The 25,336-nt window shown below is 39.8% G+C and overlaps 1 protein-coding gene across 1 annotated transcript in view; it reads right to left on the reverse strand.

The window, feature by feature from the left end:
• The window catches only part of ST8SIA4 (ST8 alpha-N-acetyl-neuraminide alpha-2,8-sialyltransferase 4), a 353,311-nt gene that overhangs the window by 172,575 nt on the left and 155,400 nt on the right, over positions 1 to 25,336 (reverse strand). The window contains exon 4 of the mRNA XM_069226024.1: positions 9,930 to 10,223. Within this exon, the coding sequence (XP_069082125.1) occupies positions 9,930 to 10,223 (294 nt within the window). The remainder of the gene's footprint in view (positions 1 to 9,929; positions 10,224 to 25,336) is intronic.

Consider the following 25,336-nt stretch of genomic DNA (forward strand, 5'->3'; position numbering starts at 1 on the left):
AGTGGCTACGAGGACTCATATTGCACTAAAACACGGCACCAAGTGGCAGTTTTGCAATTTGCATAATTACAATGACATGCCACGTAATCTAACAAAAGGAAATTACGGGAATTTCTCACACCCATAGATAAGCAAGCACATTGATATCTATCACTGTTCCTCAGGCATAGTGAGCATCTCACACCTTGCTGTAGTACCCATCTCTCTTTTCACCTCACACGTGTCTCTGGGAGAGCTCCTGGGAGGAGAAGGAGAAGAATTCTCAAGTCTTATTGGCTCATGCTTGCTGTGCTCTATTTTAAGTAATGTACGGAAAATGTACTTGAGTGAAGGATGTCCTGCCAAATCACCTTACACAATTTAAGAAGCACTTTACATAGACTTAGAAAGCCTGCTCAAAGTGGCCAGCCAGTACATAAAATGAGGAGAAATATGCAATTATAGGGCAAATGTCCCTCCTGCCTTGCAGCATTCAAGCCCTCTGGGTCAATATTACAGGTTCTTTCTACTGCATATTGGTATATACTTATTCTCTCCCCGCTCCCGCACTGAACACCGCAAGCTGGTTACTCTGTTTGGAAACACCTTTGAGCTTCTCCAGAGGTCAAGGGGTCATATCTGTGCACTGATGAGCCCGGAGGGCGGCTTTGCCAGCTGTAGCCTAGAAATGGGAAGTCAGCATAGCATGCAGGCAGGACCCGAAGAAGGCCTGTTCCTAGGCAGTGAGTGCAGCCTCGCCTGGGTCCAAACCCAGCAAGGTCACATGTGATCACAATAGCATTGTGTCCTACCAGTACTGAAGCACTGAAGTAGCTGTTTTCTGACAACTTCGTTTAGTGGATGTTCTGAACAGATATTCAGAAAAATGGCACATATTCACAAAACGGAGAAGTAATATTGCCAGAGGGCTGTTTAGACAGGTCTTTTAATCGAAAAGATATCGGTATTTTCCCTTTGCATACTGATGTAGAGACAGTGACACTGAAACACATTACAAGAGAAAAGCAATCAGGTAATATTTTCTGACCTTTTGCAATTAGGAAAATAATGGCGATATGTGTAGTATTTAAAAATCAATATGTTACCTGATCATCTCAAATGCTGGCACAAAGCAAAACATGTTCGGCTCCACCCTTAACAAGGAATATTGGCAGTCTGTAACATCATGGCAAAAATTTCGAGACACCCTGATTTAATTCCAAAATAAGAGAGGGGTATAAACCTTGTCTCTGTTCATATTGCACACACAATACTGTGGAATTTATTGAATTATTTATTGTTTGAAGTAAAGCTGAATTGGCAGCTTGAATGAACACTCTTTCCATGGAAGATTTCCCACATGGTCAAACCTGTCCAATCCTAAAAATAACTAAAAAAGCAATACCTCACTGCCAGCACCAGCCTTATACTGGAGTATTTTAATAACAGTCTTGATAGCCCTAATGGACTTCTACTGGCTACTTGTCAAAGAAAGATTTCAATTCAAAACATTGTATCTAGTGCATATGCCAAATGATGACAGGAGTGGACTAGCACACCAAAGTGCTCCGCAGCTAGAAGATAAAACTGACAGCTTAGGTCCTCTTTCCTGAAACATCTAGACTTCCAACAGTCTAGTTTCAAGCAGTGTCTGCTCTCTGGAACTCCATCAAATGCAAATTCTAGAAGACTTACTGAGTTTCTGTAGTGGACTAAATACTGTTCATAGATAATTCTGGCCTACAGAAGTACCACTGCTATGAAGAACTGGAGGTTATTGACTTGTGAAGAGACTGTACCCCAACTTTACATGGGAATAACACCATTTCATTTGGAATATTCAACAGGGGTCTCCACACACTGACATCAACCACACAAAGCAAAGCAAAGAATAGAAACAATCAGGAATGAGAGAGCTCCTCTCTTAGATTTTCTGTATATGCTTTTCATCAGCAGCGGGCTGACGCAAATGTCAGGGGGCGTGGGAGAGATGGCCAGGACAGGGGAAAACAATATAAATAAATAAATAAATAAAAAACCTACCTTTTCCACTGTTCCTGCCAACTCCTGCTACTTGACTTGTTGCTGCTCTTCTTGTGGTGTCCCAGCATTAACTTGGACACCAGCACAGGCTCCATAGCAATCCTGGTGCTGTTTTCATGCTGAACCTAGCATAGAAGCAGTGACAGGATTGCTCTGAGCTGCTTGGGCTGCCGCTCAGACACTGCCCTAGGGTCTGTGAGGTTTCTCCAGCCAGACTGTTGAATACAGCTGGACTGGAGACACCTAAGTGTGCATGTGTGTTTGGCCGGCCTGAGATGGCCGGCCAAACACACATGCGCACTTAGATGCACTCTCTCCTCTTACCCCCTCTTACCACCCATGGCCCAGCCCCACCCCTCCCTGCACTGCTGGCTGAGCCAGGAGATGAAAAATAAAATGATAGTGTGTCTATCATTTTTATTTTTCATCTCCTGTCTCTTGGCCAGTGGGGTGACGCTCCTCCGCAATTGCAGAGGAGCCGCCTGTGCTTTTCATGTTTTTTGCCATGCAAAAGTTAGGAGAAGGGTTGATTTTTGGAGAATGGAAGAACCTATTGGAATAGCATGCTAAGTACGAGGTCCTCTTTTGACTCGTATTTTACTCTAGTCCTTACTAGACCTATAGTTTTATTTTTAAAGTCTACCACAACTGTGAAATGGAATGGGCGAATGGACAAGGAGATTTTTTCTTAAACCACCCAATTAATTGCTTGATGTTGCACACTAAGAAATGATGATAAACTACGTTTTAGTGCCCAGTGCCTTTCAGTGCTTCATTCATATTTCAATTTCTATTTTATGCCCTTTATAATTTGCAGTATATTTATCATATTAACATGTCTGCAGTGCTTCATGGGCAACCGCTCCTGAACTTGTCCTCTCTCTGTAGACGTCGGATATTGCTTTAGAACCATCATCCACCCAATCTCCTTATGTAGTCAATCTAAAACACTACTGCTGCCTGCTTGGCTGCTTCTGCAGGACTTTAGCCATTCGTTTGATGACAAACTGTCAGTGATGAGATGTTATTCCTCTCTGACCTAGGGTTTTATTGCCATGGCTATGATAATACTACATGTGGTCTGCCTCATCTGTGAAGGTGCTTTATTTGTGTTTCTGTCTCATTCATACTCCATCGCATAGATTCTGAAGAGCTCATGTCATACGCTTCCCTCTCTACCGTGCTATGGACCCCTGTTTAACGGGATTTTTTTATTATTCCCATCGGTAATTTTTACAACCACCACTGAGACTGAATGGCACACACCCTTCGTAATATGTCTGAAATAATCAAAACATTTTACTCCTTGTCAACAATGAGGCCATAAGCCTCAGCAGCCGATTTTAGAGGCCTAGCATTAAGGATGCATTCCATGGCATGAAGAGCATCCTACTGCATTAATTCACTGAGTCATTGCTTGTTATCCAATGGGAGGTGCCAGCCTCGACCAAGAGACCCAGATGACAACCTGACTCCCCTCATGGAGTACTGACGTATCCCGGGACAGCACTGCTGTCCTACAAAAGGAATTCCCCCGGTCAGTAAGCGGCATTGCATGTCCAGAGCCCAATCTTATGCAGATGGGCCCAAATGACATTGCCTATGGTTCCCCTTCGGAGTCTAACTATTGACCCTCTGAGAGGGAAAGGGAGTGCTCATCCGTTGAGTGGACAAATTACAAATATCCTGCTCCATCAAACTACGGATGAAGTAAAAACATGGATGTGTCAATGGGGGAAAAAAGCACTTCACATAGTGCCACCTAGTGGCCAAAATGTACAGAGTCTTTCCAGTAAAATTATGCTCAAAACGCATTTTACGTTTATATATATTTATTACACATTAGCACAAACTTAAAACAATTTGCACCAAGAAACAGTAAAAACGAAGTAAAAAAAATACGGAGGAAGGAGCAGCTGGGAAAGGAAGGAAAGAGATAATAACCTTCTCAACAACCCAGGGAAACAGATGAGAAAGAAAACTTTAGCAAATGGAACGGAAGGTAGAAAAAAACTAATCAAAGAGGGCGATGAGCAAATTGAAAAGAAAAATAGATTACGAGTAGAACTTGTTTAAATTTAAATGTAGCAAAAATGAGAAAAAGGGCTAAGCACCTTTTTTACACTAGCCGTATAACATAAGGTGGCAACTAAAGCAAGTAATCAATCCTTAAAAACTCCAAAAAAAAAAAAAAAAAAAGCTGGTTGTCAACGATGCAGCGATTCAGCGATGAAAAGGGTCTCATGTATCGGTGTTCACTTATTCATTCATGGAGGTTAGTATTGCTTTTTTAACATGCTTGTGCTGCTTTAATTCTATCGCACTTTACCAAGTTGCTCTTACTCTTTAAGAGGGGAACAAGTGTGGAATTTAGGTTGGAAAACATTCAGCATTATTCACCATTCTGTTAGAAGCGCATTACAAAGTGGTCAGAATGTTTTCACATTTTGTGTGTTTTAGAACTAGAGATGGAAAGAGCCAATTCCACAAGAATTTAACCCGTAAATTAATAATGCTGCTCGGTCTTCTATTCTTCTTTGTTGGCTTGGTAACCTTCTGGGAACAAAATGAAGAGCGCTTTAGGGTGACAATGCGCCTTTGAAACGGCCGCTCTGCATTGTATTTGGAATGATAATGGGGCGGCGAAAAATAAACGCTATAGTGCTTTGTTCCATCAGCACTCATTTTCCATTAAGTTCGGTTGGAACTCTTTCTGACAGATTGGAGTCATAGCTGTGACCTTCAAATCTATTCATCGTGCCGTCTTGTGATGTTGGCTATTTATGTACACATCAGAAAAGCCACACAAAACGATTCCTGTCGATAATATGCAAGCTCTTTTCTGGTTTTAGCAAATGCTCTGCAGAAATGATAGATGACAAAATGATGGCGGAGCCTATGGCTCCTTTTGCGAACGCGCTGAGACAGAAGCAGGTTAATGTGCGCCTTTTGCACGTAAACACATTAAGGTATTTTAGCATTCGCTCGATGCAATGCCTGTGTACGAACTGCTTTGCGTTCACACAGTTCTCCCAGTCATACATATGCAACTGCTTTGCGTTCACACAGTTCTTCCAGTCATACATATGCAACTGCTTTGCGTTCACACAGTTCTCCCAGTCATACATATGCAAGCCTGGCCAGCAGTGCGGCAGATGCAGACAGATGGGGACACACCTGTGTCTGGCACCCTCCCCTTTCCTGAGGACGTCTTCACCAAGTGCACGAATAGCACGGGGTGCGGCACAGTTTAGGCTGGAGGCACACATTCCCTTGTGGGGTCCGATGACTCAGTTATCTAACTGTTCAGTCTCAGGTGGGATGTTGGGATGTCTTTTCGGCTTCAATGTCGCAGTTCAAATCCAGTTGGGCCTGCTAAGCTCAACCGCCTGATGTAAATCAAATGAGCACTTTTGAGCTGTGTAACAATAAACATCTCTTTTATAATGCCAAAAGACTCCTTGGGGGTGAATGTGTGCTTTATGAATGCATAAGTTGCCTACGTCATACTTCCTTCAACACCAAGTCTATATGGTCTCATATTTACTCTTTATTTCCTGCAAATGAAGTTTAAGGCCTGTGCAGTCTTGTCTTCTTGATCCCAAAGGGTGGATCTGCACGAAGGGTGGACCCGTAACTATATCGACCACGACCTGGTTGGTGGCAGCTGTTTTTTAGACTTGATTTAACTAGGGCCACCTGGCGAGTTGCCTACTGTGCTCCATGTCTAAACTGAAGTCGAGTGTTTTGGGACCAAATCATCCCACATATGTATATATTTTATTACATACAATGTTTTGATTAGTATGCACATCAACCTGCCTCACAACTCTCTACTAGAATCAGTGTGCAGGAATTACGATAATGGGGTTCGCAATTATTACCGGTGCACCTAACAGCTTTCTATATCATATAATAATAAAATTGGAAATTGAGATCAAGATGACGAATGCTACTCTGGGGACTAAGTCACCCCTTGTTTCTTCTTGTTTTTTGTAGTTTAGAGCAATCCATATAGTTTCGCTTCTGAAGTAGCCCGCGAGGGAGCAGATAGAGCTTCTAGTCACAGTCAGGTCCACTTGGTATCCCATGCTCCTTTCTGAGGATGGGCACTTTTCAATTGTGCTCAAGTATTTGCTACTATTGGGCATTGTGCTTCTGCCACCCGCCCAACTTTGTGAACATCTGCGGGAGCTACACTGCAGCTCACTGAATGTTACTAAGACTTGGACTAATTATCTGTGGTATTATGTTTTTAGGGACATCACCAACATAATAAATATTTATTTCCAAAAGGAGTAGTTCTCAACGTAACCCACCCTATACAACCTTCAAAAAACTGCCCAGAAGACCACTTACTCCTGAAATTGCTGACCTCTTCCTAATGGACTCCTGTATACTCAAATCGCACAAACTAGCAAAGCTAGCATAGTGTTGGCATGCTGCTGAAACCTATACACTGGCAAAATACAACAACTTGAAATTTCACATCTGTATTTAAATCAGAACCCTTCTATTTTTATGTAAATACATTTCCCATCCTATCGTATCTGAGATACAGTTAAATAAATCGAGGGAATTGGTTGAGATCTAGGTAGAAAAATAAGCATCGGATGTACACATGGTTAGAGGTATTAGTGTATAAGGAGTAGACAGGTATGGAGGATTAGTGTGTATGTTGTGCTACAGCTACTAGGGTGTAACTAGGGGACGGTAGTAAGGTGTAGAATTGGAATAGGTACTAATCCACATGTAGATGCATAAAGGTAGTGACTTTCCAGTGCCGGTTACCAGGACAGGACACAAAGACAACTTAGCACTGACAAACACCCAGAGTCACTGGCTCATTCCATCTGGGGGCTGTGATGCTCTGTTTATGGCACATAACATTTTTTGTGATAACAAAGTCATCACAGTCAGGTGCACAAATTTGTATTTTGCCGGAGGCGGGGGTTGGAGGGACTGCCACCTGCCAGCACGAGGCTCGGAGTATCTCAGAGGCAGCATACACCAATGGAGGGGAACAGCATCATTAGATGATATTGCTCAACTAGAGGGCTCCAGAAAGCCCAGAACTTTACTTTCTTTCTTGCATGTGCTTTCTCCTTAAAATTCACTGAAGCTCAGCATGCCCCTACCCGACCAGATTATATGACTGGTCACCCCCGATTCAATCTGAGTCACATGCTGAGACTAGGAGGAAGGGAGAGACGCTGTGATTCGAGGCTTTGTGTGTTTGAAGCAGGCTGTGCTAGCCATCCCTGGGCTAAGTATTGTGTACATCAAAATTGCCACTGATGTGCTCCTTTCAAATGTTGAAGTCATGGAGAAAGGAGCAATCTCAGATACTACAATTGGTAGAGCAGCATCAGACCAGAGTCGTCTGTACAGTATTTGTGTGTTCAGCAGTGGCTTTAAAGAGATGCAGGGGAAGGCTGGAGATACATTTATAGCTGGCACCACTGGTCTCCTTTGGCCCATGATCATCCAGCTGCCAGCGGTTGTGTCGCCCACACCTGGAAAGCCGTACACTGGCACAGTTTCAAGGTCTTTTGAAGACAGCTCTCGGATTCAGGAAGTTGACAACGCTATCTGGGCATACCAGTGGTTGCAACAATACAGTGACTCTATTATAAATCGGGTCTATGGGCCCAAGACGGTTTCCTTCCCTGCAGCTGCAAGAATGACTACTCCAGGCAGCTTCAGTCTAACTGTCCCAATTCACTTGCCTGAATCTTTCTAAGATGGGTAGAAGGGAACAAAGATCTCCAGGTTTCTTTGCTCTGTACATACTAGGTTAGTATATTCATTTTTTGTATGAATGACAACACAGAAAGGGACATCCGTGAAAGTAATGAAAAATTAACATATCAACACCACTGTGAGTTACGGTAGGTGACAGTTACACATACTGGATAATTTATGCGGATGGTAGATAAAATGTTAAGAATATACCATCCCTAAAAAGTGCAGAAGAACTCTGATTGGTCAAAAAAATCTCTTTGGGGTTGAGACAAAGTTTCTACTAGCTGGACTGTGCTTTCAGCAGCCTCTATAGTACACAGGACGTGATCTACACATGGCAGACATAGGGGCAGAGCAGTGGCTTTATCCTTTGCATTGTGGGTCTAGGATTTTGTTTCTAAATTTTAAGTATAGGGCTACAAGTCTCAAAATGCAAAGAAAAGAGGAAGTCTGACTGAGAGTTGCAGACGGGAAGTACGCAGAAACTTCAGAACTGTTATCCTCAATGTGAAGTTGTGAACATTTGCAGAAATGGAACAAAGTGTGCTCGCTCTCAATTCTTAAATCATTCAAGCTTGCCTTCTACCACTCTTGGTTGTGCCACTGCAGTTCCTCCATGTTTTTAGATGCTGTCATTGTAGTCCTTATGTTGCCACAATGGCACCCAATATTACTTTTTCCATGTTTGAGGTCAGTTTGTGTTATTGATTTTAGAGGACTAGACACCTTGACTGCAGCATCCTCTGTGGTTCTGTGAAAGGATGTATATAAGGGGGCCGTGTGGAGCTTACAGCTGTCTTTAAAATAAGGTGCTCAACCTGCCATTTGATTTGCGCTTGAATTTCTGTATCAGTATTCTGAGTGTGGTGGGACTACCACTCCAATTGCAGTCACCCACATAACTGTGGGTCCCAGCATTCACTGGGACACCAGCACAGCCTCCCTAGCAATCCTGGTGCTGCTTTCATGCTAAACTTAGCATGAAAACAGGACTGGTCTGAGTGGCTTGGACTGAGGCCCAGACACAACCCTGGGGTATGTGCAGTTTCTCCAGCCTGGCTGTTCAACACAGCCGGGTTGGAGAAACCTTAGTGCGTGTGTTTGCCTGGCCTAAGACGGCTGGCCCAGCACACATGCGCACTTTGGTGCACTCTCTCCTCTTCCTACCTCCCGTGGCCCTGCCCATCCCCCCCTTCACATGCTGCTAGCTGAGCCAGAGGCTGAAAAATAAAACAATAAAGAAATATATTTTTATTATTCAGCTCCTGGCTTAGCCACTGGTTGACACTCCTTCGCCATTGCGAAGAAGCCGCCCCTGGTCACATTCCAGAAACAGCCAATCCAACCAAGCATCTTTTTCAACAATCTTAAGATCTATTTGACCTCTAGCTTTAAGGAGAGATCAAGTCTCCAAATTAAAGTTGTAAAATATGTTACGTTATTGGTTGGTAGTTATTTATTGCCACCTTGTCACTATTGTAGTGATGTTCATGACTAAAACAAAGATCATTCGCAACAGTAAAATATTTCATCGTTGTTACTACTTATGTAAACCTTTTATGAATCTTTCATCCTGGGTAAGAGAAACAATTAAATATCACTGACACATGCACAAATGAAGATGTGTAATATAACTAAATAATTCAAACATTTCAATTGATCAAATGTTTTTCAGAACATTCACGTTGGTATTTATTTTTCATTTGCTAACATACTTTTGAAATTATGCAACCTTATTTTATTTATTCTGAAATGTCGACCCTTCTGCATTGCATAACTGTAGGTTTTATTTCCATGTCCTAGACGCGAACATGACAATTTGGCTCGTTCTGTTGAAAGCGTGTTTTGCTGTACATTGTGTTTGAAACTTAATTTGCAAGAACGGCTATGGAGAGGAAATGTGGAGTGTAATTGAAAACGATATTGTCCATTATGAATGGGAAGGGAATAATAGGATGGTGCCTACGAGTTTTTTCTCATTTCATGCCTTTCAAAGGCAATTCATAGAAATTGATGAAAATACAATTGTTACTAATTGTGTTTTACAGAATGAACTCCCCATATTGGCGTTTATGCAAACACAAAAGCCTTCCTTACAAAGACGATGCTAGTGTGGCTTAGCGCCCAGCGGAGGGTTCTGTTGGCAGATCACTGGTACTTACCCTCTGACGGCGTGAATAAGTCTCAGTGATGGGTAGGCGGTTCGCACCTTCAGTTGATTCTTCAGGATCAGCGCATTCACCCACTCTACATGCTTCTCTCCTCCTTTCACCATGAACGCAGGAATCCAAAGGACACTATCATTCAGCATGGACAGCCTCTGTACGAACTTCTCCCGGTCACTCTCATTCCGAAACCCTCCGAAGGCTCTTTGTACTACGGACGGGTTCATGGTAATGAAATCGGACTTAGTGCCAACATCTTCGGCAAACTCCACCACAGGAGCTAGATTGCATCTGAAAAGATATAAATTAAATCCTCAATCGTGGATGGGAAGCAGTCCGAATGCAATAACTCTGTAACAATGATTCAAGTGAAGCATACATATTCAGTGTTTATAATTGTAATGATCATCACCACCATAAAGTGCATTGGCATGAATTAAACCTTTTCTGATATAGGGAATGATAGTCAGTCAGAGGCAAGTGCTGCACCTTTCTTTGTATTGGCTGGAGCTCACGAACTAACTGGGAGAATTACTGAATTAGGTGAATGCAATGGATGTCTCATAAAGAGAGAGGGAGCTTTGCTCGGTGTCAGCACACGTTTATGACACGTCCCCTGATGCAATTTCAAATGTGGGTGTTTTAACATTGAAGTGCTCTTGTTATTCAAACCAACCGAACACCCCTTGAAATAAAAAACATGAATGAGATTATGAACGTCTAAACTATTTCCTTTAGAATACTGTCTTATGTGCTCTGCTTCTTGGCCAGGGTACAGTAATTACCAGCAAATCATAGGCAATATTGTCATAATTACAATGAAAACTATGTGCTTGGTCCAGACTCTATCCAAGGAGAGAGTCAGTCCTCTTAATGCTCCTCAAAAGCCAGCACTACCCAGCTTTGCTAAACTCTGTCACCTCTTGTGCATTATCTCTAACCAGGTCAATACATACGGGCCTACTGAAAAAGGCATTTTGAGTATGTAAAGTAATGTTCAAGTAGTACTATTTTTTTTACATAATCTTTGATGCCATGTGAATTGGCATCAAAATAACCAAAATGGAATAAAATGGCAATATTCATAGCTAGTAAATACAATGACAAAATACTGTGCCCTTCGCATAATATGGAGCCGCTCATTTTGGAATGAATGACAAAGACCTGTAAATGAGTACTGATGTAGTAGTATTTCCCATGCACAGAAGTGCATGGGGACCCATATAAATTATCTAATTTGGCCCCATATTAATTAACTTTGTGTGACAAGTCCCCTAATGATTGTGAGATAGTGTTCTTCGGTAAATACACCTCCATTTGTCTACAGTACTTCCTTTTAAATTAACTGTTATGAAAATGTAACTTTTCATAAGAAATGGAAGCAGACACATTCTCTAATCATTCTATAATTTTGTATCTGAATGATTTAGGGCCCGGTTTTAAGTTTGGTGGACAAGTCCTCTGTTACATCGGTTCCAGATATCCTATCCATCTTATTGCACGGATATAGTGGATGTGTAATAAGGTGAACAGGGTATCCGTCATGCTGTGATGGAGTAACCAGTTCCTCAAACTCTAAATCAGGCTTTAGTCATTTAGGCTATAAGAGTGAATTTACTTAAAGAATAAATTCTAAAATTATAATTGATTGCTAGTTCATGCCAATATATTGAATTCGTGAGAGCGAGATTCCTAAAATACCATATTCTTCTTCTTTGTTACACTGGTACAAGAAGTACTGTAGGCTAAAACAGGCAAATTACTGGTGTCTTTTGCTGATCGCTGAGATGCTACAGACACTATGTAGATACTTAAATTAGTCATTTCACTAATAAGAAAGGTTGCAAACAGAGGTGAAAGTTCTCGTTTTGCCTCTTTGAATTGCAATATCAAAATGATCGTAAATAAAAGCAGCTGAGATTAAAGACTGAAGATATATAGAGGTTCGCTGTATAAGGCAAAAGCATTTTGAGTCTTCTGTATGATCTCTGCAAAATAGCTCACTCAAGAGTCAATATGAAAGAGGAGCGTTTAAACATATGGATTTGAAGAGAAACAGTTTAGTAGAGAATATGTGAGTGGAAGCAAAATATGCCACTTCGCAGCATTTTGCAGTAAGGCAACTAACGGATGAAAAAAGTTGGACCTCATTCAGACATATTATACTATAGTAAAGAGAAGGCTACCTACATTATATTTCATTAAACTTTTCTTTGTTTGAGAAACATTGGAACCACATCTTTGAAACAGTAGCACGTGCTTAGAAAAGTCAACAATCTGCAAAATTTGAATTTCTTATAGTTCAATGTGATTATCATGTTTTGTTGAGAATCTTGCATGGTACTGCGGCAACATGGGAGTTAAGCTTGAGCACTGACCCCGTGGGAGTACGTTGGTACATCACAGGAGGACTGTATGGGGTCCAGCGACAGCACCCTGATACCTGTGGCAAGAATTTGTTTATTTTCAGTTTCTGGCCACTGAGGGCGCTCTCTGGGACTCCCCTCCAACGAGTGCCCAGGGTGGTCCTAGCCTGCCTTGTTCTGTTGCTTTCAACATTTTCAATGCACAGGAAAAGAGGTCCAGAGCCTGCCCTGGTGGTCACAACACTTTTTTCTGGGTTACGACCAGTCAATCATATTGTTTGGTATGGACGATGGAATACTGGTCCTGAGGTATCAAAAATCCACTCCTCGGTCAAGCAGATGGCCCTATTTTTTATTTTTTTGTTCTGCTAGTCTCTCATGGAACTAACCGTCCAGATATACCTATTTTCTTTACCCACTTCAGGACTATGAGTTTAAATGCAGCTTTCTCGAAAAAGGCTGTATGGATTCACATCAAATCACAAAAAGCTCTCTTTCTGAGTAAAGTTCCTACCTTTTGCCAGATTTGATGTAGTGCCATTCACCTGTTTTTTTCTCTACCTACGACAGACTTTTTGTATTGGAATTAGCATGGAAATTCAATGTTTTGGGACCCCCTTTTGCTTGGTCCCTGCTTAACGCATTACCTCAAAACCTTTCAGGAATGGAATGAGGTTAATGCAATTTCCTGGGAACATTTCATTCAGATGTATTAAATTGAACCAAAGGTACAATCAAAACAAAAATACTCATCCTACAGAAACTGTGACCTAAATCAATGTGGTCCCACACATACAGACATGTGCTCCTGTTCATTTGGGTAGACCAGGGACAGTGGGTTATTTTTAATATTATGTAAAAGGAGGGGGCTAGCAGCCCCCTCCCTGAGCCATTAACAGGCCCCAGGGACTCCATCCAGGGACCACAACACATTTCAAAACAGGAGGAGGTGTGTGGCCCCCCTCCCTGAGTCATTAACAGGCCCTGGGGATCCCATCCCCAGAAGTTAAGACATATTTCAAAAGGAGAGGGGGCATGCAGCGTCCTTTCAAGGCTCAGGAGGGGAACCAAACACTCCCTTCCAATGAAAAAAAAAAGTGATGTCCCCAGGATTGGGGATTCCCATGTCATGAAATAGCTCAAAGAGGGGTGCTGCACACCCCATCTCCCCCCCCAAAAAAAGAATATTTTCACATTAACTGCTCTAGCTAGTGAGCACTCCATCAGGCCCTGAAAGGACCTTTTAGCAATTTTTCTTTATGCTGGTGGTGTCCTTAGAAGTTGTTGGGGACTGCAGGGAGTGCAGCAGCCTCCAGCAACATTACAAAACACAGTAAGTCTCATTGGTCATTAAATACATTCCCACAGCAGAAAATACCATATTTTATTTAAAGCACTCAGAGCTGCAGCTCTATGCTCTTCACCTGAAGTGCAGGGGCCCCTTGTCTTTGGTTCTATGGGTGCAGTTTGTGGTCTGAAAATTACTAAACAATTACCCAAAGACATAATAATGCTTTTTTTAAAGGCTTTATTGAAAATATTTCATGACAATTACTTTTATTAAACATTTCAATATGTGAATATATAAAATATGCATTTGATTATAGTTATTAGTGACATCTTGACAAAGCAATAGGTCTGCATGTACATAAATGCTGACCATGTAGTAAAGGAAATAGTCAGTTTTATATATTTTGGTGTTCTGGCCCTATGACAAAGTCTATAGATCTTTGACAAAGTCTGTTGGTCTTCCTTACTTACTTACCCTTTATTATGTAGCACCTCGTCAGCTGTGCTCATCTCCATGGGTATTGCAACCCAAAACCATTTTCGTCCTACTCCTGATGGAAGAGCCCCAATCAGGGTGCACTGGTTGTGGGTGGCTTGTGCTCCAGTTCAAAGAAGATATGGCTTGGAAACTGGACTGTTTTTATTGTAGAAGGGTCAAGACTGATTTCCAAATGACAGGGTCTGAACTGACGTGGCATGGTGGCAAAAAGAATAATTGGTTGGACTGCTACATCGAGTGAATACCGGAGGTAATATCAAATTGCAAGCATTCCTTCCATCACCTTTTTGTGTGATTGATAAATCAGAACCATGAAACATAGGTAAAAATGAGAACCACTTTAAAATTCAGTTTGAAATTCGCAATATAAAACAGACAATTCTATTGTAATTTTATTGACATAAAATTAAGAGATTTTGAGTGCATCATTGTGAATGTATGACCCAGTCAGAAAGTGAATGCTTAAGTAACTTAGTAAATGAGTAAGCAAAACAGAGTGATTTCCAGAGAGGAAGAACTAGTGAATAAATAGGAAAGTGACAAGTGCAACAATAGTTGTTAGAAATCGATGCAGCACTGGCATTCATTAATTTGAACCCTACGAAGCTGGATATATGCTGAAAATAATGAAACTGATCTAAATGTATTTTTATACTGTTGGACTGAATGGATTGCAGTGCTGGTGCACCAGACTCACATGACTATTTGTCAGAGAACACATCTTACCCTTGAGCTGGCGCTACTTAACAACACAGGGAAGGGGAGTGCCAAGTGAGTGCTCTTTACAGACATAACTTTCACTTCACCCTGGGGAAGATTAAACGTGAATACCATGTCAGATTGATTTATGAACTGGTGAAGAGGTCCACAAATTGACAAAGTGACAGCCAAATAAAAATTGAAACTTTATATTTAAGGCGTATACAATTATCAAACTATAATGAAGCACCATGCATTAGGTTATAGCAAATCTATTGATTTAAAGTAGAAAATGCATACCACCCACAGCGGAAGCCAAGTAAATTAGAATGAGAAGCAGGAACCGAGAGAGTGACAGGAGTTGCACAGTGGGTCTCACTGAGTTGAAACTCTTTTTTCTGACCTACATCCCTCGTTTTACTGTCATTTTCTGCAACACAGCCCGGAAATCTGAAAATGACTAAAACACACCCAGAAAAGAAGAAAAGAGCAAAGAGGTTTCTGCATTTCTCAGCAGAATGTTGGACCTGCCACACTGATTTGAGGAAATAGCAAGCTACAAATATGTAATTAAGAGGCATATTTACACAGAAGTGGCGTGGCATGGCACAGCACCAAAATTGGCAGCACCACGCTGCATCACTTCTGAAACACAGGGATGCGCGTATTGTCAATATGCCCCTAACTTTTTTTGAAAGCATGAACGAAATTGAGATTCTCCTGCTCTAGATGATAATCATACTTAGGTTAACAATCTTGGCCCTATAGTAAGGAATCTATTTTTCACATTTTAATAATTGAACTATGTATAAACTCTCAGAAACCCCGAGGTTACAAAGCTGAATAAATTAATTAGAATAGCTATCACAAGCAAACTAGAAATTAAAATTATGCCTTTACTTTTATACAATGTCAAATTAACCTTGATCTTTAAACCCTGGAATGTGCTCCACATGTAGACAATGAAATGTAAAGAAACATTGTGGAGATGGAGATGCTCATATCATAAAATATTGCACTGTGAAAAATGTAACAAAAATGCAGTAGCTAGCCTTTGCACGGTTCATTAAATCTTTATGAAATTCAATAATATCACACTTTCAATGTTGTTAAGAGTGGAATATAAGTGAAGTGAAATTAATGTAAGGGAATCATATACCATAAGTAAGGCTACTGGAAAAATATGGTTTAAATAGTGTGTGTGTTCCATGTAATATGAATTAGTCTCACTTCCGACATTATTATTTATTGTATAGTTTGCATATTTTAACAAAAATACTATTTCACACTCAAACAATCAGTGATAAAACTAACTGTCTTCACCGGTTGCATGACAATGTATCACTAACAAAAATATTGGCAACAAAATGATGACAAAAATACGTAACAATAACACAAATATCAACTTTAAGTGCTTTGTAGTAAAGTCAAAAACATCGACAACAAAAATATAGAAGACAAAAATATGGACCATGATGAAGAATTCTTCAAAATTTTTAAGAACCATATGCCACATTGTAATATTCTTTTTATTATTGAAACATTTAAATTAATCTTCTCTATAGTTGGAAGCACAAAGAAAATCAAACACAGAAAGTGTTTGACCACTACCCACCCCTATAGGCAATATTGCTTTATTACATCTATGTTTTGTTTAAATGAAAATACAAGCGTTCTTAGATAGTTTTGTTGATTTTATTAAGCACTTACTTACCTGCTCAAAGAATAATGAACTTTCAACTTCAGTCTTTTGCGCTAAATATGGCTTTTAAGCCTATGCTGCTTTTTAAAATGTAAAAAGGTAAATTCTCATATTTCTAAATTCATCCTTATTCAGATGTGAAAAGTATTTTGGACATACCCACAGCTGCAATATAGCAGTGTTAAATTTATTATTTTAATATGCATTACTTTGAGTTTTCAATCCAAAGTCCGAAGTATGTGCAGGCAAAAGTGCTATGTGAAGACTATTTTACAACATTCTCCAGATGTAAGTGGAGACATCTTCTCCCACAAGTTCTTCCCAGATCTGACCTTGGTGCTGCTTATGTTGACCTAGCCAGGTTGAAATCTGGCTTACTCCATTTCTGTCTTTTTCTATCTTTTCTGTACAAAGATATCTGCACATGTTGGCAACTGTAGGGACGGGTGGTAGTGGAAAAATTGGTGAATAATTACTACTATATGGGTAGGGTTAAGGGAAATTAAAGTAGGAGTTAGGGAAGGGCATGCTGATACAAAAATACCCCAAAAAAGAGTAAGACAATTGCTATTCACAAAATACATTTCTAATTCTATTACATCTCTGATAAAGAAAAAGCAAGTTCAAATGTAGTCCAGCAGAGCTTTGGACTACGTCAAGCACATGGCCAGTCACTGGTGCTGCAAAATGCTCCCATACAAAACAATGGGGGCACCAAATAACACTTGGGATGTGTTCAGAGACTTGCCCAAAGTTCTAAAGTATTATCTAATTTATTTAACTCATTTTCCCCAAAATTCTATACTTAAAAATGTATTTATAAAGATGTTACAACCAGTTGGGTCGGGGGGATGGGAATGAAGGCTCTACCACTCATCTGGAGGTGAAGATCATTACAACATTAACCAGTCATATACAAGCTGCCTACATAAGAAATTATCTCACATTCTCAATATTTTTGAGGGGTTCGCTATATTGGTGATTGTCTTTGTAGCTTTGTCTCTTTTTTTAAGGAATAATTATTTGAAGAGGCCAGAAAGGTTTTATAGGAAAAAGGCAAAATCTTTGTCATGTTCAAGAAGCAGACTTTGCCAGATCATTTGGGTGGAGCATGGACCAAGTATTGATTGCTTCATCGTCCTTCCTTCCTCTTTTTGGGCTATGATGAAGAACTATTTTTCTTTCTTCTTCCTTGTTGTCCATGTTACTTCTTCTCCTGTCTTCTTCCTCATTGTTTGAGTTGCTTCACCCATTTTTCTTCTTCCCTCTCACCCTTCATTGTCTGTGATGCTTCTTCTCTCTCACCCCCTTTTCTCTCTGTTGCTTCTTCTCTCCCACTTACCACCTTTCTGTTGTTGTGTTGCATTTTCGCCATCTTCTACCACACTGTCCATGTTGATTCTTTCCTCCAACCCTTTTGTTGTAAGGGTCATCATTGATGAGCTTTCTCCGCTTTAAAATCTGTAGCCCTGTTTCCTCATGTGTCCATATTTCTCAGTTACTTGGTAACTGAGAGTGGTATTTATTTTAATTATGCAGCAATATTGTCAAGATGACAGCAAGATATAAATTGTATAAAATGCATCTTAATCATCCGCAAATTGCCTGATTTCACCATGAAAACTTATGGATTTTGCCACCAAAACTGATGACAATGCAGGGCGCCCCAACATGTAAATCAAGCTATGACGTTCAGTCTATCCCTTGTGCCTAACCACAGAGCCAATCATGGACCACACTGTACAATGGCCATCTTGATAAAGCTTAATATAAAGATAACAGACATCTACACCATTATAGGAGAAAATTGCTTTCAGTGTAATTTCAACAGTTATCTCAGACTGAACTGTGAACATTGTTAATTCCTCAACTGCTCCTTGTTCCTTGTGCTGCAAATAACGTCAATGTGCTAACGACAGCAGAGTCACAGGTTCTCTCTCTTAGTCTTATTTGTGACCATGGTTTTTCATTGTCCTACAAGGAATATAAAACCACAACACTTTTTTGGTGTGACTTGTAAAGATGCATAAGAAATTGCAATTTGCGGTCCCCTGAGTTGGAAATCACAAACAGGGATTACCTATGTACAAAACATTTCCTAAAAGCAGTTTGGGAATTTAGGAAATGCAATTCTCATCGACTTGAAGTCATGGTAACCATGTGCAATTTAAAAAAGCACTCCAAAATGCTTTTTTTTAAATTTCCAATGGAGCACGCACATGTCCCTTAGGCCTATGTGTGCTCTACACGTGCGTCACTATTTTTGGGGTGCACCAAGGGGGGCCTTTTGCCAATTGCCATCCTTGGTTTTGCATTTCCCAAATAACAATTTCCTAATCACTCTTTGGGAAATGCAAATCCGGCCCATTGACACAAATGCAAGGGGATGCCTTATTTGCTATTTCCTAATAGCAATTCCTATCTTGTAGGACTCGCTACTAGGAAATTGGTATCTCTGTCCATAGCAGTTTGCATTTCTTAAATAGTGATGTCTCTGAAGTTGCTATTTAGGAAATGCAAAATAGCATTTTAGTAAATCTGGCCAATGTGTGTTATGTTCTGTCGTTTTTTTGAGATAGCAACAAATGCTGCTACATTAGCAGCCAAATGCAGCACATGCCTTTAAAGTTCCTGGATGAAGCAATCAATTACCACCATCTAAGGCTGTCAAATCCTCCAGATTTTCAATTATTTAAGACACATGTCAACCCAAACCAGAGACCTGTCTTATATTAGCACTTCCAGTGCTTACTTTGTTTGAAATGGCACTGAAATCTTGTTCCAGTCAAATAAATATGCACAACGTATTCATAATTATTACATCTATGTATATTCTGTTCAATCAAACTTTTAGTTGCTAGTGGGGTTGGCAGGCACCCCACACTCTCAAGGATGTGCTGAACCCTATCATCTATCACCTACAATGCTGGCTTTAGATCACCTGCCTTTTAACATCATTGAGTTCTCTGAAACTCCCATCTCTTGCCAATCTACATCACTATATATTGTTGCACTTAGAAGTGTTAAGACACTGTGAGGTTGCAGGTAGTATATATTTGATATCTGTATAGCACAAACCTAGGTGTAAGCAGTTGATTGCTGTACAGGCTCAAAGGCAAAGATACTGTCAGTGAGAGACTGGAGAAGGAACATGGTTCTAAGAGCGGAAGTGAACCATTGCTGCATCATGATGAAGTGTTCTTTCAAGAGGAGTGTATTCAGCTCTTTCTCCTAAATTGAAAAAAGGCTAGGAGTAGTGCCGATATATAAGGTGAAGTTTTCCCGGTCCCTCTGTGCACAGATTGAGCAGGGCTGTTGCCTTGCCTTTAGAAGTAGGTGTAACTTGCATAATTTGATGCAGAGTAACTACATAATTCAAGAAGAATGTGATAAGAACAATGAAACAAAATTATGAAAATCCAGAGCATTTAGGTTTTAAGACAAAAAGCCTCAGAAAAGTAAAGTGCCAATCAAAGTTTACCTCATTGCTACTGCCACCCTGGCCAACCTACCGCTCACCATATTTAAAAGCTCCATCGGCCCATGAGGAGATCTTTATACCTTCAGAGGAGACACTACTGTGGAGGCAACTCTAAAGGCACTGAAAGTTTGCTGAGCGGCTACCATGTCTCATACGGTCAGTCAGCAAACTTGTTTGTTTTTTAAACATTCTTAGCTATCAAGATATCTATATCATTCTTGAGACCTAGAAAAAAACACTTTTCAAATGTGAATTTCATGAAAAGGAATGACTGGAATTACACAAAGCAAAGGCACTTTCTTGTGTAAGAAATATGATTAGTGGTTGAAGGTGGCAGAAGTTAGGTAATGTGCAAAGTAACAGTAATAAAGTGAAAACACAACACAAGAAAAGTCCCAAACCAATACAGGAAAATAGTGCTGTTTCTAAAGACCAAAAAATAGCAAAAATGGCAAACATCAAATCAGTAGAACCGGAGTTATGAAGTTTTAGGTAAAAATAATGGCAAAAGTTCTGAATTGCCAACAGCTTTGCAGCTGATTGCGTCAGACCAGGACAAAGTCACAGGCTTAGGCCGACTGCGATGGAGTGCATGCCAGATACAGAACCAAGTTTGTCCTGCTGGCACAGAGAAATGCCCAATCTGGCTCCAACCAATGGTATCTTAAGTGGGCTGCAGCACTCATTGTGCCACCCACTTAAGGAGCACTGTAAAACCTGTCTCTAGGCCTGCCATTGCCTCCTAGGTGTGCAGTTTCAACTACCAATGCGACCAGAGAAAACACATCTTGTGCCAGAGCTAAACTTTCCTTTGTAATATCAATGAAGAACATCTAAGGTCATTTTTCACAATTGCAAGTCTGGCTCTACCATACGCTATTACAGGTTAACAATATTACATTTAATAAGTGCAAATTTGAGTTTGGGAGCAGCTGGAAAAATGAATGAAGGGCTCATTTTAACAGTAGGTTAAAGTCCAACTTAATCGTAATATTTTATATTATTATTTTGGAAAATAACACTTTTAGGAAAGTCACATTTCTTCTTCCTACAACCAAAAGGCTTTTCTGCCAGTGTACAGCTGACACTTGACCCCCGATGGCCTGCAGTGACATGTGTATGGTGCCCTGATGGTGGACAAAGGGCTTTGGGTGTGGAGTGAGGGACTGTTCCCTTGACAGAATGGCTTGGGGGCTAAGCCTAGGCCCTTCCAGGGCTTCAATTGATGACTACCTTGTCACTGGCGGTTAAAGCTCACAACTTGGCCTGACCCAAAACTGGTTTACAGGGAGGACTATGGATTAGCTTCCACTCACAGGCTGGCACTATGCATAAAAGTGTACTCCACAGACCACTTCACAAAACACTTGTGGACTTGTAAAGAATCAGAAGAAGTACTTTGCTGCTGTCTGAAGAACCTAAGGAAACAATGGTCTTGCTGGCCTGGAACTCAAGACCCCAGACATCATTCCAACGGTCTGTTGTCTGACATTCTGTTTTAGGTTCAGTGACACAAAAAGATTCCAGAGACCTCTCTCCCTGTAACTGCCAAGCTGATCAGTTCTAGTTCCCACTGGACCTGACCTGGACATTTCTGCTGGCCTCTGTAGGAGTGAGTCCTAACCCCCAAGTCCAGGACCGTGGTTGAAGTTAGAGAGCACTTCTCTTGTCCCTAAACTTCAAGATCTAGAACTTGGAAATAATTTGCTAACTTTCTGCCTAGATAACTGACCGACATTGAATTGCCAGTCAGCCTCAGCTTGCTGATTTGCAGTGCTGAAGGAGATCTCCTCACTTCCAGACATTTCTAAGTCTGAATGTAGAGGGCTTCATCTGGATGGACCACCTTCATCGAGGACCGCACCGTGATCCTTCTTTGTAGCAACCCGCCATCGAAGAGCCTTACATGTGATCTAGCATGCAACTTGCTCTGGTGATGACTCATCAATGACTACTTTTCCACATAAAAGTTTCTAAGTCATAAAACAAAATTTCTACAAGGACAAACCTGGTCCTGGCATATCAGATAACTGTGCTTTGTGCTTTTTGGAACAATTTTTATTACAAACTTGTAGAACTCTTATCTTCTGTTCTACTTAGTGGATTGTTATATTTTTGATGTCATTTTGTTTATTAAAATGTACTCTATATTTCTGGAAAATAAATTCTTCACTTTATTAGTCTCTGAGTACTGCATAAACATTTTACATGTTAAGTCTGAGTGCTTTTTGCCAAGCTACTATGGGGTTAAGCACATGGTGGTAACGCTCCCCCTGAATGTATTACAATGTTTCCATGTTTCAGTGGGAACATTGCAATATGCATTCCTGCCGGGCTGCCTGGCAGAAACAGTGTTAGAATATTGGCCTTGGCTCCATTAATAGCCTAACACTCCAGCCCCCTTGGAATGCACATTGTCTGCAAAGTGCCATTACAAGGATGACAGAAATTGGGGTTGTATTCAGCACTTAGGGCTGCCTTGGTTGGTTAAAAGCCTGACCACCATCACCCCATTGGGATCTATGATCCTGGCGGGCACAGAAGTCTTCAGGCGGGTCCACCTGCCAAAACCGTAATTTGGAATTTTGAATGCCACAGCTGTGGCGGTCCGACTGCCACCGCAAGTTTGGCGGTCCTATATCTTTAAAAGAATTTTAAAATATGATGATTAGAAAAAGAAATTCAGTTACAAAAGTTAAAAAACTGTAACATTTAAATATAGGAACATTACAAAAATGAAAAGAATAAAAGTATAACTTTAAAAATGAAATAATACTAAAAATGTAATTTAAATCAACGATTTAGTATATGATAAACAATATATCAATTAGAAATAGAGTTATTCATTCTGATTATTAAATCACTAAATTTATATTTTAAAAACACATTCGTAAAAATTATATTAGAAATAAATGTACAAAATAAAATACAAATATAGAATTACTATGAAAAACACAGTAGAATAAGAACACAAATATATATATTGATATGGCTATAGATATAGATACATAAATAACAACTAACAAAAAATAAAATAAAAAAATCACCAAAACTGAAAAACACTTATAAAGATTCTATGGAGAAAAATAAAGGTAGACACACCAAACAGGAAAACGCCTGAAAATCACTCACAATAAAAGTCAAACAATTAAACGCCATTAAAATTAAAAAACATAAATAAAATAAAAAAATATTTCATCTTAAGTCAAAAGAATGTTCAAATGTTGAGGAACAAACTAAGCAAAAGTTGGTAAAGCATTGTACTTTGGAGGGGTCAGATTTACTATTCCCACTTAAATCTAAGCAACAGTAGAGAAAGCGTTGGACTTGGGGGAGCAGATTAACTATTCCCACTCCAACCTAAGCACTTCAACCTAAGCAACACTGATGAAAGTTTTAGGATGCCACAACCATAATATCTTCTAGCGAGGACTCAAATGCCTTTTGAGAAGGGGCTGTTTAAAGCTTTTCTTATCTGAATCCCTTGATGCCTTAACTTGATTCAAGTGAATTGGTTTCACTATCTGCTACATCGTTGGCTTCTAAAGAAGAAAACAGTTTGCAAGGCGTGGAACTGACTTTATGGCTAAAATGAATCTGTGACATTGCTCATTCTTCTGTGTTGGGGATGCAAAATGATTCTTTCAATATAGTAATTTCACTTTTTCAGTAATGTGTACATGGACTAGACTTTGTGGATCAGTTCATTCTGAACTACTACGAATTCTACCTTTCTAAAATTATCTTTTCTAGATGGTGCAAGATAGAAATTGCTTAGATTTGTCTGATTTGTTTACCAGAAAACATAATTTTATATATATATATGTATATATATATATATATATATATATATATATATATATATATATATGTTCACCAAGAATGAGACTAGGAAAAATTGCATTGAATTGTTTTTAGAGGTAGTGGATTTGAACTTGCATTCATTCCATATTATAACTATGCTATTTATTCATTTTTTCTAATACGCATTTTCAACCTATTTTACTCCAGGGGTCCTTTATTGTTAATTTGTGATCCTCACACCATTTTTCCGCTCCATCTATCACTTGATAAGCCCCTCTATATATTTTAGAAAGTTTTACTTGAAGATGTACGAAACAGTAATAATACTATATAGGTCTGGTGTAAAGATTTATTAAGTAATGTCATATCATTCAGTAGAACAATATTTTATGTTTTCAGTGAATTAAAGATATTAAAAACATTTTAAGAAGCTCCTTTCTTAAATATTTCTTCAATATTATTAAAAAGACCATGTACCCACTTTTCACTTTTGCAAAAAAAGTCCTGTCTGAATCTACGAAGTGGCTTACTTACAAGAAAAAACACTCACATTTTAGTTATCGGGCCATAAGAGCTAGATATCAAAATATGGAATGGTTATACATTGGAGGTTGGAACAAAATGTAGCACGTTGGTTCTGAAGGAAGAAATAAGTATTTCAAGGGGAATGTGATCTACCATAGGGTAACACATAGGCTCAGATTGACAAGGATCTGATGCATCAGTTCTGATGCACGAGATTTCTTGCACCTCCTCCCCACCGCCACCTAAAGACACCATGGGTGCGCAGTATTTAAAATATGGCACACCATGGCACTCGTTAGGCCAATAGCATCAACATTTTTGATGCAACTGTGGCGCCTTGCTCAATTAGCATTAAAAATGTTGTTGCTAGTAGAGCAAAGTGCAAGGAGGCCCATTGATTTCAATAGGTGCGTGCTTTTAACACCTGCTTTAAGTAGGCCAAAAATGGTGCAATGAAATCATGCAGATTTCACTGTACCATTTTTTAGGCCCTCCTAACACCAGAACACCCCTCTTGCACACATTATGCCTGGCGCAGGCATAATGTGGGACCAGGGGTCTCAAAGTGGCGCAATGCATGTATTGCGCCACTTTGTAGATATGGCACAGTGATTTGTGCCTTGTTGTGTCACATTAAATAAAAGACGCTATTGTGGCACCTGGAGGCACTGGGACTTGTAAATCTGGTCCATATTGTCCTCTGTTTTGTACAAAATAGCTTTTATTTGAAGTACATAATGTTGATGGTAGGAAGCAGACAAAGGTTGTGGCAGGAAAAAGCAGAAGTAGAGAAAATAAATTACTAAAAAAGAAATACTAATTTATAAAACAACAAAGTTACAATAAATAAAGAGTAGCACAAAAAGTCATATTCTGTAGAATGTTAGATGCATCATCATCATTATTCCTTTTTTTCGATTCATTAGAATAAAAAAAGGTACAAACATAACAGATAAGAGAAATATTGCACATAGTCAAGTACAAAATATAAAACGAACCAACAAAGAAAACTAAGTAAAAATGAATTGTATACATGTT

The sequence above is a fragment of the Pleurodeles waltl genome, chromosome 1_1, assembly GCF_031143425.1.
Source record: "Pleurodeles waltl isolate 20211129_DDA chromosome 1_1, aPleWal1.hap1.20221129, whole genome shotgun sequence".
Classification (NCBI taxonomy): domain Eukaryota; kingdom Metazoa; phylum Chordata; class Amphibia; order Caudata; family Salamandridae; genus Pleurodeles; species Pleurodeles waltl.